Source organism: Rhinoraja longicauda, chromosome 5, assembly GCF_053455715.1.
Source record: "Rhinoraja longicauda isolate Sanriku21f chromosome 5, sRhiLon1.1, whole genome shotgun sequence".
NCBI lineage: Eukaryota > Metazoa > Chordata > Chondrichthyes > Rajiformes > Arhynchobatidae > Rhinoraja > Rhinoraja longicauda.
In genome coordinates, this window is record NC_135957.1 from 51,493,523 (window position 1) to 51,507,966 (window position 14,444).

At 40.8% G+C, this 14,444-nt stretch overlaps 1 protein-coding gene across 3 annotated transcripts in view; it reads right to left on the minus strand.

The window, feature by feature from the left end:
- Positions 1-14,444, minus strand: part of l3mbtl3 (L3MBTL histone methyl-lysine binding protein 3) — a 94,634-nt gene that overhangs the window by 22,924 nt on the left and 57,266 nt on the right. For all 3 annotated transcript variants that reach the window (XM_078399538.1, XM_078399539.1, XM_078399540.1), the window contains exons 15-18: positions 12,204-12,318; positions 11,204-11,306; positions 3,982-4,149; positions 1,844-1,978 (exon numbers count right to left, since the gene is read on the minus strand). In XM_078399538.1, the coding sequence (XP_078255664.1) occupies positions 1,844-1,978; positions 3,982-4,149; positions 11,204-11,306; positions 12,204-12,318 (521 nt within the window). The remainder of the gene's footprint in view (positions 1-1,843; positions 1,979-3,981; positions 4,150-11,203; positions 11,307-12,203; positions 12,319-14,444) is intronic.

Genomic DNA, 14,444 nt, shown 5'->3' on the forward strand with positions numbered 1-14,444 from the left:
TCAAGAATTACTGCGAACATCTCCCCAGGATACACTTTCTGCGATTCACAACCACAAATTATAATTTGAATGCTTATTATTGAATCATACGGCACAGAAAGTAACTGATGAACAATCTTGCCCAGCTATTTGAAAAGGCTATGAATTTAGATCATAACGTCTTCTCTACTACTCTCTAAATTAATTTAAATTCCCATTCCAATATCCAATTCCCTTTTGAAATGTATTCCAAGTGCAGGTGTTAAGTATGCTGCTAAGACCCAGTTCCCTTAGCATCAGCCCCAACGGCAACTATACTGTGGCGCAGCGGTAGAGTTGCTGCCTTACAGGGTTAAGGACCGGGTTCAATCCTGACTACGGCTTATACATTTTCCCTGTGATCATGTGGGTTTTCTTCAGTTTCCTCCCACCATTCCAAAAATGTTCAGGTGTGTAGGTTAATTAGCTTCGGTAAAAATTGTAAATTGTCCCTAGTCTGTAGGACAGTGTTCGTGTACGGGGATCACTGATCGGCACAGACTCATTGGGCCCAAGAGCCTGTTTCCACACTGTATGTCTAAAGTCTAAACTAAACGTCTCAATGAGCTTCACAGGGGAGTAGTTAGCTATGCATGGCATGAGGATTGATATCACTGTCATACACCAATTTCTTCATGCACACATTTAAAAGTTGCATGCATTCTGAAAGAACCCAACTGCATTTAGTTATCAATTTTAAACTATCAATGCTTCAATTCCATGATGCAAAAACAAAATACAACTCATTAGTTTCTAGGTCACAATTTCCAGGCCATGCATTTCATGCACTGGAGTGAGTGGCATTTCAATGCTCATCTTCAACAGGTATTCCTACAATATACCCGAATAAAATAGCTATGTATTTATATATTTTCATCTCACTAAAGATTTTTGAAAAGGAGTACAATAAACCTTATTTTTTAAACTAACTTATGATCCGCCTGCATGCGATTAATTTTTCCACAAGTTGTCATAATTTACTATGGAGTTTGCAAATTTTATGGCATAACTAAATATCATGGGTTCAGACTAATCTCTGTGAAAATGATCGATGTCTGCAGAACATAATCCAATTTTCATTTCTGCAAAGATAATTTTTGAAGCACTGCAAGTCCTGAACTTTTGGTAGATTCTCGGTTGAGCAGTAAATCTATTCATTAAGCACTAGAACATAGAACGGTGCAGCACAAGAACAGGCCCTTCTGCCCAGAGTGTCTGTACTGAACATTATGCAGAACAGGCCCTTCTGCCCAGTGTCTGTACTGAACATTATGGCAAGACCATCTATTATCTACCTGCACATAATCCATATCACTCTATTTCCCTGCATATCCTTATGCCTATCCAAAAGCCTATTAAACGCCATTATCATATCTACCTCAATCACCAATCCTGGTAGACAATTGATAACATGGTCAGTGACACCTTCCCATTATGGTTGCGTATGGACTGACGAGAGCAATTATTAGGTTGGATCAGTCCTGCGTTTTGGGGGTATATCTGAGCAATTTTCTAAATTGTTGAATAAATGACCATGTTGCAATGTTGTTCAGTTGCCTAAAATTCTATCTCTAATTAGTACTGTGCTTTTGCAAACTGGTTCCATTTCCCTCATTAAAGGGGAATGTTTTTTTTGCTGCTGCAAGATAGCTATGAGCAGGGACGAACAGGCAAATAGGTGCTTACATGAAGGATAGAGTGGAGTAAACAAAACAATTCACAAATTGCACTGATTTCAATCCAAAGTAATCACATTGCAATTAACAAGAATATTATGTCTTTTATAGAAAATATGCTACAGTTTACATTTGTGTGTAATTCTGACCTGGGACATTTTCTTCCTTTGCCAGCAAACAAGAGAGATTTTTTGCATGGCGATTCTTCATCAGAGACAGAATCCTCAGCACTTCTTTTTCCTTGAACAGCTACTTCTGAGAGCCAACTGTCCTTTGAGCATTTTCTGTAGACCAAACATTATTCCATTTAAATTTGAATTCATTCAATTTTTAAAAAAAGTTAATTTTGTGCTCAACAAGTGGAAATTCGTGTTGCAGATTGAATGCTTTTTCATTCACCAAGGCATCAGATGGTGTCGTGCCCATAGTTAGTCAAAGAACAAATTTTTCCCTCTGATTCGGCAATTCATTTTAGTCAACACTGGAAGAGAAACATACCCCAAAATACCAATTAAGCTTTTTTGCCATTGTTCATATCAAGTTTCTAGGAGTGATTGCCAATGTGTGTCAGATTATTTTACACTGTGGAAGCGAGTTAACTAGCAACTTCATTAAGGTTACTTGAAGCCCCATTTTACATTTATCCTACTGCCAGCAGATGAGACTCCTATTCTAACAGCATGTGGTCAATTGTCGACAAGCACCAGAGGCAAGGACTTTTGTTTTAACCAATAAGCTATTTCTTTAAACCATTAAATAATCCATTTAAACCAAGCTACAATATTGTTCTACTAAATCAAAATAAATACCTTGTTTAATTATACCATACTAATTAAACTTCTAAAAAAGTCCCCTACTATAAAGGCAAGAGTCCAATTAGCACTTGTAACCGCATTCTTAACTCGTCCCCCACCATCAAAGGTGCAGCCCCAGGTCATGCTGTTTGTGCCTGTTGAGCCGTGCTTTAAAATTGCATATTTATTTTACATTATTTCACTTCCCTTCTAAGAAACCACACCAGTTTACACTTTCCTGCATTCAATTTCATCTGCGACACATCTATCCATTTTACCAGTCTATCTGTCTCTTCCCAAAGCGTTCAGCATTGGCTTGCTGTTTTATGCAAAAAAATTAACTTGGAAATTCTATTTTGCATAGCTAGATCAATGATATTGTTTCAAAATGAGCAGTCGGCTTACCTCCGACCTCTAGGAAGTACCAATCTGCATTGCACAGCAGCACTACTTTTAGGAAACAACGTACTTGTACTCCTACATCCTCCTGCTCTGCAACACTCTCCAGGGCCCTACTATTCATTGTGAAGGTCCTGCTCTGATTTGACTTCACAAAATGCAATACCTCATACTTATTAAACTCCATTTGCCATTCCTCCGCCCATTTGCCCAGCTCATCAGGATGCTGTGATTCTTGATATCCAAATTCACTATCTCTAATAGTACCAATTTTAATGTTATCTACAAATTTACTAAACATGTTTTGGACTAACAGCGATGGCCCTAGCATCAAATGCTGAGGCATATATGCCGTTACAGTACTTTACACTATTTCGATAGCAAAGCAAATAGATTTTGGGTATGGAGACTAAAATTGTACTTAAAATTCACAGTACACCAAAATAGAAATGTGACTCGATCTGGTCATGTAATTTTTAGAGAAATAACTCATGCGATTCTATGAAAGAGCAACAATTTTAGATCAGGATTTTAGATCAAGTCACACTTCTTGACATGGGGAGGGGATGGAGGGAATGAATGGGATATCTGTGCAGATGGATGGAAGGCTGAGGTGAGTTAGTAAACATCTAGGCAAAACTCAATATTAGCAAACAAAACTAAATGTTGTCACATGAAATATGATTCAATTAGGGCGCAGGAAATGAATGCAAAGGAAGTGAAATAAATAACAACACATTGCAAGAGGTGATAAACCAAATGTAATGTTTAAGGAAAAAAAAAGAAATTATATAAAAACTGCCAGAAAACAAAGAAAAAGTCAATTAAACAAATGAAATTAACATAGTGATAATAGAAAATGAAAGCAGCACAATTAATAAATGTTAAACATAATAAAGCAAAATACAATAAAATGTATAAAAAAGACACAAGCAACAGTGTTTAAAGATTAATTATTGTCAATCATAGATACATTGACTTAAAGTCTATAACTCTGAACTGGGAAGCAGAGGTCAAAGAGGATAATAATTTAGAGAAATAAAACATATCTAAAAACAATCAGCTACAAAACAACATGAAAAATAATCTCAGACCCTTGAGATGTGATGGTAGATGAACAAGGGATTGTTTCTGTTCCATCTGCTTCGACCTTTTTGTTCCTTGGTATACCAAGACTGGAGATGGGCATTTCTCCATTCAAACGATCCTGTAGCACATTTTCTCTGTTGAGGTTGATCTCAGAGTAAGGACAACCTAATGCACTATAAAAGGAATATCATTTCTTACTGATGAATAAACAATGAACAAAATATTTCTTCTCTTGCTATCATTATCTTATAAAGAAAGATGCCAGAATTGAATAATCCAAAAATTACTTCCTGCAAGTATCGTGTGTCTCTACACAAGATACAGTGGGTTTGAACCATGGTTATTTCACTTTTGAGTCTTGGTGATTAAATTTATTTCTGTGTCATCTGAATTTAATGCTCTGGCCTGATAAGGTACTACACCTTTAACTTATTCTTTATGGGCAGGAGCACAAAGCGAGGAGATGACGCTGGTTAGATGATGGATGGAAACAAAAATATAGGCAGATGGATCGTATGCAGTAGGAAAGGGAGACAGAGGCTGGTAGGCGATAGGTAGAATCAGATGAGGGATGGATGATAGGTAGGTGAAACCTGGTGGAGGGGATAGGAAACGTGAGCCAAAGGAAAAGAAACCGAGGTGATAAGGCATGTGGATGATAAGCATGTGGGGTAGGGTGATGATTCTAGGTTGAAAGAAGTGGAGGGATGGGAAAGGTGCATAAAGGGAGAGAGAACCTGCTGGACTAGTTGGAGTGGGGAAACTAACAGGATGAGGATTTCTTGCCAAAGAAATGGACATGGAGGCAGAGGAAGAAGAGCTCAATATCATATTGGGTCTGGAATTCACCGATGTAAGAATGCAGGTATATAAAAGTGAGCCCTCTGACTGCTTAGTGGCAGGGTAAGGGAGGTCAAGATGGCAAAGAAATGGTGAAGACACAGCAAAGATTGGAGCTGAGGTGAAATTATCAGTGGAAGGGGAGGATTTCTTCCCAAATAAATAGATCTGGGTTGACATATTGACATGTCCCTAAGGAGCATGTCCCAAACAACTCTCACCAACTTCCACAGATGCTACATTTAAAGCATTTTATCGGGATGCATCAAAGCAAAGCATGGAACAGCTCCATCAAGACTGCAGGAAATTGCTGTGGATGTAGCCCAAATCATCACACAAACCACCCTCCCTTCCATTGACTTCATCTACACTGTCTTGGCAAGGCCACCGGTATAATCAAAGATGAGTCTCACTCCAGACACTCACGCTCTTCTCCCCTCTCCCGTCAGGCAAGAATTTCAGAAGTGCAAAAACTCATACCTCCAGATTCAGGGACAGTTTCTCCCCAGCCTGATTAGACAACTGAACCTCTCCTAGCACCAACTACAGAGCGATCCTGACCTTCCATCTACCTCATTGGAGACCCTCGTACATCTTTAATCAGACTTTACCTTGCCCTAAACCTTATTCTCTTTATTCTGTATATGTACACTGTGGACGGCTTGACTGTAGTCATGTATAGTCTTTCCACTGACTGGATAGCTTTTCACTGTACCTTGGTACACGTGACAATAAAACTAAACACATCCTTTTTGCCTCCACAGATGCGGTTTGATTCAGAGTTCTTCCAAGAGAATTTTTCCCCCAAAAAATATTGACAAGGGTCTGAATTTAATCAATAATAATAATAAAATATCATTTCCTGAATCATGTCCCACAGTTGGTTCTGCTGAACACAATTTAGTGTTAGCAATGATTGCCTCCAACATACATTGCATTCCTTGCTCTGTCTTGATTTTGAAGATCAATATTATAGAAAATCTATAACAAGGAAATAAACAATATACAAAAAGCTATTTGTGCATTGTACTCATGCTTCAATAGACCTCCCCCACCCACCCACCCACCCTCCACATACCTTAGATTTTCCCTTAAGAACAAAGGAGACTTAATTGCCTCAAAATGTACACCCAAATTAGCAAGCAATGTGATTCAGTTTAAACTTCTCGAGAGCAATTACAGATAAATAACGAATTCTCTTTTTTTTGGTTGCCCACCCCCATATCCCAAAATATGGCTGCTGGCTAGGATTTTCTTGGAACGGGCAACAGGACGTCAATTACCCACTGTATGGTGCTCCAACAACTACTTTGGTTGTAACTTGCTACTTGACAGAGTGCTGGGTTGAAATGACTATTCATTCACTGCAACTGCACGCAGTCTGTATTGAAATCAGTGCAATCAGGGGTAGATTGGATGTAGGTGACAGGGTGAGGATTGATGACAGAGAAGCTTGCAAAGGATTAATTAAGTGAGTCAGGAGGCAGTGACTGGCAGTGGAAAGATGGGGTCTCGTGCCATGTAGTCAGTGGTTAGGGATGAGGTGTCAAGTGACTGGAGCTTGCAGGGCCGGTAGATGGAAGTTCAAGTGTGAATGGTGAGCCAGAGGTGTATAGGTTTCAGGAAGCGAAGCATTACACATACCCCAGTTTCCATTGACGGTATTAAAGTAGAGATGGTTGAAAACTTCAAATTCCTGGGAGTCAATATCACCAACAACTTCTCCTGGACCACCCATTTTGAAGCAATGACCATGAATGCACATCAATGCTTCTACTTCCTTAGAAGACTTAAGAAGTTCAGGTTGTCCCCGACAACTCTCACCAACTTCTACAGATGCACCATAGAAAACATTTCATCGGGATGCATCACAGCTTTGTTTGGGAACAGATCCATCCAAGCCCTCAAGAAATTGCAACAGATTATGGACACAGCCCAGACCATCTCACAAACCAACCTCCTCCTATTGACTCCATTTATATCTCACGCTGCCTCAACAGGACCAGCAGCATAATCAAGGACAAATTGCATCCTGGCCACTCCCTCTTCAACCCTCTCGCAGCAGGCAAAAGGTATAGGTGCGAAAGCGAACACCTCCAGACTTATGCAGTTTCTTCCCAGCTATTGTCAGACAACTGAATCATCCTAGCACAATCAGAGAGTAGTGCTGAACTGCTATCTACCTTTATGGTGACCCTTGGATTATCCTTTGCTGGCTTTACCTTCCACTAAACATTATTCACTTATCGTATATCTAGACACTGTAAATGGCTCAATTGTAATCATGTACTGTCTTTCTGCTGATTGATTAGCACGCAACAAAAGCTTTTCATTGTACCTCTGTACAGGTGACAATAAACTAAATTGAATTCTTTTCTGGGGGAAGTGGAAGTATCAGGAAAGATAAACTTAGGATGTCCTACTGAAGTGGGGCTTGTGGTGCCTGGCTAGCAAAGTGTTCAAGAATCAGGGGTAGATTGCTCAAGACAGTTCTTTTGAGAGAGAAAAAAAATCGCACAGCTGCAGTGCAAACAGCGCTAGGAAAACCTGGTTCCGGTTGAGTGACTGGCAGCAAACACACTCTGGATCAATGTGACTAATTTCTCCTGACAATACTCTGAGTGAATATTGCATGAATTATGTCATCGGTCTACAGCTCATCCACTTAAATGTGATTAAAACAGGAAATGTTTGGTTGGATTTGCAGTGGCAATTTCACCTAAAAAAAGCACATAGATCTGGATGCAGCAAGGGGGGTGGTTGAGGAGATGGGGGATGGGGAATAGGAATAATTGTGTAAATAAATATAGATAAGTATTTTTTCATATGCAGAAGACAAAAAAAAAAGCATTATCATGTGACCAAATATCTTGACATAATATTATGCTTCAGGACAAGTGGGTGAACCTGTAACAATATCGCACGTATTTACAGCTCAACTATATTTAAGCTTCCCCAATAGGGGACATTTACAGTGAGAGAAATGACAGGCTCTGGGAAGGTTTACAGAAAAAAGACCACCATGTACTTCAGGGAATCAATTTAGCTTTTAAGGAATTTAACACAAATACACTCCAGAGAAATTAGAATACATTATTCCTGGACTTAAAAACATGTGATTTAAGAGTCCTGGAGTCAATATAAATATTAACATTAATTGGCTGGTATTATCTGTAACTAGTTTTAGAGATTATTTAACTGCCTCAAGAAGCACCTCTGGCACTGCCTGCAGAATCAACATAATCTGGAGATGTAGTTTGGATGGACACTTCTAATATTCAAGTATAAACAAGGCCATTGACAAAGCAGAATACAAGAATGCCATCTCTAATATAACAGCACTATCTGTGCCATAGTTCATCTGTACTATTTAGATATATTTCAGTTTTTGTAGTGCAAGCCCATCCACAAATATAGGAATCCTGCAGCGCCCTATGAAATTACAGCTTTTCCAGTTGGACACCATTATAGTTGAAGTCATAGAGCTACACAGCACAACTAACAAGCCCTTCGCTCAAACTTGTATGTGTTGACCAAATTGGCCAACCGAATTAGTCCCACTTCCCCCAAACCTTTCCTATCCATGTACCAGCCCAAGTGTCTTTTAAATGTTGTGATTGTACCCGTCTCTACCACCCTCTAGCTGCACGTTCCATATGCACATCAGCCTCAGTTAGGAAACAGATGTCCCAGGTCCCTTTTAAATCTTTTCCCACTCACCTTAAACCTTTGCTCTCTAGTTTTAGACTCCTCTACCCTGGGGAAAAGGCAGTGGCTATTTACTTTATCTCTGCCCACATGTTTTTATATATCCCCACAGATTTACCCCTCAGCCTGCTAAGCTCCAGGCTGAGGGTTGATTCCTACCTTACCCAGCATCTGTGTATAATACAAACTTTCCAGATCAAGTAACATCCTCTTAAATCTTTTTGCACCCTTTCAGTTAAATGGTATCCTTCCAAAAGCAGAGCAGCTAGCACTTTGCACAGTCCCCCAATGAGGCCTTACCAATGAAATCCAAACTACTGAACTCAATAGCTTGATCAATGAAAGCAAATACCAAATGCCTTCTTCACCACCCTACTGGTGTCACCATTTCCTGGGCTAACTGTGTTTTACATAAATGGGTATGTTGGTGTTTGTCCTTCGGGTTCGAAGATGACCATGACTTCACTTTCAATCTTATTATTTCGACCGCTGATTGGGATCCCCGCCAGCCGTGGTATGCTGGCCGAGGTTGAAGTCATGACTTGCGCTTGACTTGGATTTAAGTGAGGGGGAGTTGCGCAGATCGTCGGCCTCACTCTCTCGTCCCGGCCTATCGGTGGTAGTCAGTGCCATCTTCTTCGCTGCCGTGTGCTGGGGCAGCAGGGCGAAGGCCGCGGACGCCAATAGAATTAACAAACTCATCAGGAAGGCTGGCTCCGTCCTCGAGGCGGTTGGATTCATGGGAGGTGGTCTTGGAGGGGACAATACTCCTCAAACTGCGGAGCATCCTGGACAATGCAGCTCACCCCTTCCATGACACACTGGTCAACCTGAGGAGCACCTTCAGCAACAGACGGGCTCCACCAAGATGCAGGACAGAATGCCCCAGGAGATCCTTCTTCCCTGTAGCTATCAAACTGTACAACTCATCCCTCTTCTGTCGTGGGGTAGACTGAGACTGAGACTGACTCCTCCCCCCGCCCAATCATTGCACATCCCCAATTCTTTTCACTTGTCACTTTAATTTCATGTTTCATGTATTTTGTGGTTTTTGTGTTTTATGACTGTTGGCAGCTCAATTTCCCTCCTGGGTTAATTAAAGTTATATCGTATCGTAAAGCACTATTTGTCTTAGATTTTTTTTTTAGAGATACAGCGCGGAAAGAGGCCCTTCGGCCCACCGAGTCCGCGCCGTCCAGCGATCCCCGCACATTAACACTATCCTACACACACTAGGGACAATTTTTACATTTACCCAGTCAATTAACCTACATACCTGTACGTCTTTGGAGTGTGGGAGGAAACCGAAGATCTCGGAGAAAACCCACGCAGGTCACGGGGAGAACGTACAAACTCCGTACAGACGGCGCCCGTAGTCAGGATCGAACCTGAGTCTCCGGCGCTGCATTCGCTGTAAGGCAGCAACTCTACCGCTGCGCCACCGTGCTGCCCCTTCTACTATTGCTCTCCAGCAGATACCTTGTCATCTTATGCTGCATATTATAAAATCTTAGCAAGCCCACTGTCTCGAATTCTCATTAGCAGTCTGCTCTGAACCTTTCTGAGTTGGCTTCGGAGGACATAGCTTGCTGCCTTTTCACATCGCCCTGATCAACAAGTTCTAAACAATGACGAACTGGATCTCAGGCAGAGGTGGAGCATTGTTTTTTTCCAAACCTGCAATTGAATTTGACATTCATGGGCATGGGTGTTCACTGTGTTATGAATGACCTAATATTGTGAGCAATTTTGGGCACCATAACTGAGGAAGGATATGCTGGCTCTGGAGAGGATCCAGAGGAGGTTTAAAAGAATGATCTCAGGAATGCGTACGTTAACCTATGATGAGCGTTTGTCGGCACTGGGCCTGTATTCACTGGAGTTTAGAAGAATGAGGGGGGATCTCATTGAAACGTACAGAATAATGAAAGGCTTGGATAGAGTGGATGTGGAGAGGATGTCTCCACTAGTGGGAGAGACTAGGACTAGAGGATGTTCTTTTCGGAAGGAGATGAGAAATCTCTTTAGTCAGAGGGTGGTGAATCTGTGGAATTCTTTGCCACAGAAGGCTGTGGAGGCCAAGTCAGTGGAGCATTGCAGTCCGTAGAAAGTGTACATTAGCTATAAACAACACTCTGGATAAGATAACATGGAAAGAAGATGGTTTATAAATATCATAATACAAATTACATTTATATAAACTACTAAAATTGATAACAGCCAATCAAACGGTTTTTGAAATGTAGCTGCAATGTAAAATGTGAGTTATTCACAAAATGCTGGAGTAACTCAGCAGGTCAGGCAGCATCTCGGGAGAGAAGGAATGGGTGACGTTTCGGGTCGAGACCCTTCTTCAGAGATCAGTTTAAGCACCATGAGCTCCAAGGAACAGGCACTAAGATGACCTCCAATTAATTTATTTCAGTACTGTTGTTTGAGGAATAATAAAAATGCTAAGGTCTCCAACTTTTTTTTGAAATAGTGCGAAGGGAACTTTTGTTTCCATCCAGATGGGCCTGAGATGAACCAACCCAAAAGAGAGAATTGATGCCTGCAATGCATTGGAATTCCTGGAATTTGTGCTGAAGTCTCTGGATTCCCATAAAACTAATTATAAGACTAAATTCAACTCTGAATATAGTAACAAAAGTGTTCTCTTTTCAAGCACTGCTCTTTTACCTGTGATGGCCAGAATGTTTCACTCCTTTAATGTGGCCGATGCCTTTACAGCCAGGAGTAGGGCATCCTCCTTGTTCCGAGGCTTCCACCAGATCCAATGGGCCTATTTGTAGTAAAACACAGTTAACTCTGCAAATCGGCCATAAAAGGTAATTTCACCTCATCGATTCGATACTGGCTCTAATCCTCACCAATTTTCCTAACCTACTCTCCCCATATTCTCATCAATGCCACCTAGATTCTAGCATTTACCTAAACACAGTCGCCAATTAAGCAATCTTATGAGCAAATATGCACATCTTCAGGATACAGGTCCACCATCGATTTTCCGGCACCCTTGGTTCCAGAGCCTTACTAGATTACCCGTTTTGCCGATCCAACAGGGGTAATGGCCTTGGGGGGCTGAGTTACAGATCTGCCTGAGTTCCAGAGTCCTATGCATGAGAACTTATCCACTGACTCCGTCCGGGCTGGAGTTCCAGAACCCCAGCTGCAGGGGGCAAATACAGCAAGGAAGTCCTGATGAGGTTGAGATCAGCCTCAACTGGCCTAAGCGCCACATTTTCTTGGGTGGGGAGGAAAGATTTTGTCCGGATTACAGAAAGGGCTTGACCACCAGTTGCCTTAAAATGTCAATAATCATTTTTAAACAGTTCACAAACCTCTTCACATAAAAAGTTTAAAACAAATATTTCCCAGATAACAATTTATTACGTATTTTCTTATTCTAGATTTCATGCCTTCCCTATACATGCCCAACATGAGAGGTTAAGTTAAAGGTAGGATTAAACAATCACCAAAATTGTTTTTGTACGTTTCTAACAGATAATGCTAAAAACAAAGTTCTGGAGGGTACAAAGAGCAATTGTGCAAATGACAGCTCTATTGATTAATAAACATTTGCTAGGAATGAAAATCATTACTTGATTATTTTTCTAACACCCACAAATAAGATGAACATGAATCTCAGGTGGTGGAAGATTTAATAGATGGAACTTACTGATGGGTGGCTGAAGAGGGTGACCAGTTTTAGCGCACCAGCCCGCAGGATGGATATCAGCACTGTCGGCATCAATCCAGTAATCATAATCATGGTTCCATCCATCAAAGTGTATCTAGATAAACAATAAGTTTACAATCAAATCAAAACATCACATTATTTGCCAAACACAGTAAATACCTTTAACAGTAAATATTTTGTTCTAAGATCCATGTTCACCTGAAATACCAATTTATGTTAAAGGGTCAAAAGTTTCAAATTTAGTGGTGAAATAATCTTTCAGCGATTTTAGAATTTGTTACGGTATCATTTACATTACCGGATATGTGTTTGTTACTTTGCTAATTATGTTGCACTATTCTATTCTAGTAATCTATTCTTTCACTCACTGATACTTTTACATGTTCTGGATCCAAAACCTCCACATCAGCCCTCAGATATCACTCACAATTCCCAGAGGAGACAAGAAGCCAGAGGAAATCTTTTACCCTTCTCCTTCCTGTCCAATTGTTTTTCTTTGAAAGACTATGTTTACTCTCAAAGATTAATTATGTAGAATAAAGAATATCGCTTCTGATTAAAAATGTAATGGGTCTGAAAAAGTGTGTAGGAAAGAACTGCAGATGCTGGTTTAAATCGAAGGTAGACACAAAATGCTGGAGTAACTCAGCGGGACAAACAGCATCTCTGGAGAGAATGTCTCATCCCGAAATGTCACCTATTCCTTTGCTCCAGAGATGCTGCCTGTCTTACTGAGTTACTCCAGCATTTTAGAAACATAGAAAAATAGGTGCAGGAGTGCCATTCGACCCTTCGAGCCAGCACCGCCATTCAATATGATCATAGCTGATCATCTAAAATCAATACCCTGTTCCTGCTTTTTCCCCATATCCCTTGATTTTGTTAGCCCCAAGAGCTACATCTAACTCTCTCTTGAAAACATCCAGTGAATTGGCCTCCACTGCCTTCTGTGGCACAGATTCACAACTATCTGGGTGAAGAAGTTTTTCCTCATCTCAGTCCTAAATGGCCTACCCCTTATTCTTAAACTGTGACCCATGATTCTGGATTCCCCCAACATCGGGAACATTTTTCCTGGATCTAGCCTGTCCAATTCTTTAAGAATTCTATATGTTTATAAGATCCCCTCTCATCCTTCTAAATGCCAGTGAATTCAAGCCCAGTCAACACATTCTTTCATCATATGTCAGTCCCGCCATCCTGATTAACCTGGTGAACCTTCACTGCACTCCCTCAATAGCATTAATGTTCTTCCCCAAATTAGGAGATCAAAATTGCACACAATACTCCAGGTATGGTCTCACCAGGGCCCTGTACAACTGCAGTAGGACCTCCTTGCTCTGAAACTCAAATCCTCTCGCAATGAAGGCCAACATGCTATTAGCTTTCTTCACTGCCTGCTGTACCTGCACATTCACTTTCAGTGACCACCCAGGTCTCGTTGCACCTCCCCATTACCATGTGCTCTAATTTTGCACACTAATCTTCTGCGTGGGACCTTGTCAATGGCTTTTTGAAAGTCCAGATTTTGGACTTTCTGGGTCTGAAACTTTCACTGTTTTTCTCTCCATTGATACCATGTGCCCTGTTGAGTATGTTTAGCATCTGTTTTTATTTCAGTAGAAAGGGACTCTGACCACAGTCCTTCTGCACCTTCCATTTCTGTTGAGTTGTGAAAAAGTTACCTTTGGGTCTCTTTTAAATCTTTCCCCCTCTCATTTAAAACTAGACCCTCAGGTTTTAGACTCCTACCCTGTTGAAAAGACTGTACCTGTTCACGCCTATGCCCCTCATAATTTTATACACCTCTATAAAGGTCACCCTTCAGTTTCCTATATTCGGGGGAAATAAATTCCAGCCTAATCAGCTTCTCACTGTAGCTCAAACTCTCCAGACCTAGTAATAAATTTAAATAATTTTTTGCACCTTTCCAGTTTAATAGCATCATTCTTATAGCAGGGTGGCCAAACTGTATATTGTTCTCTATCTGTGGCCTTCCCAACATCTTATGCAGCTGTAACATGGTGTTCCAACTCCTGTACTGAATACCCTGACCGACCAGGGCAAAAGTGCCAAATGGCTTCTTCACCACCCTGTATTAACAGATCTATGAACTTCCACCCTTTGGTCTCTGTTTTATAACTCTCACCTGGGTCCTGCCATTTACTGTGGAAATCGTTCCCTGGTTTGTCCTACCAAAATGCACCACCTTACATTTAT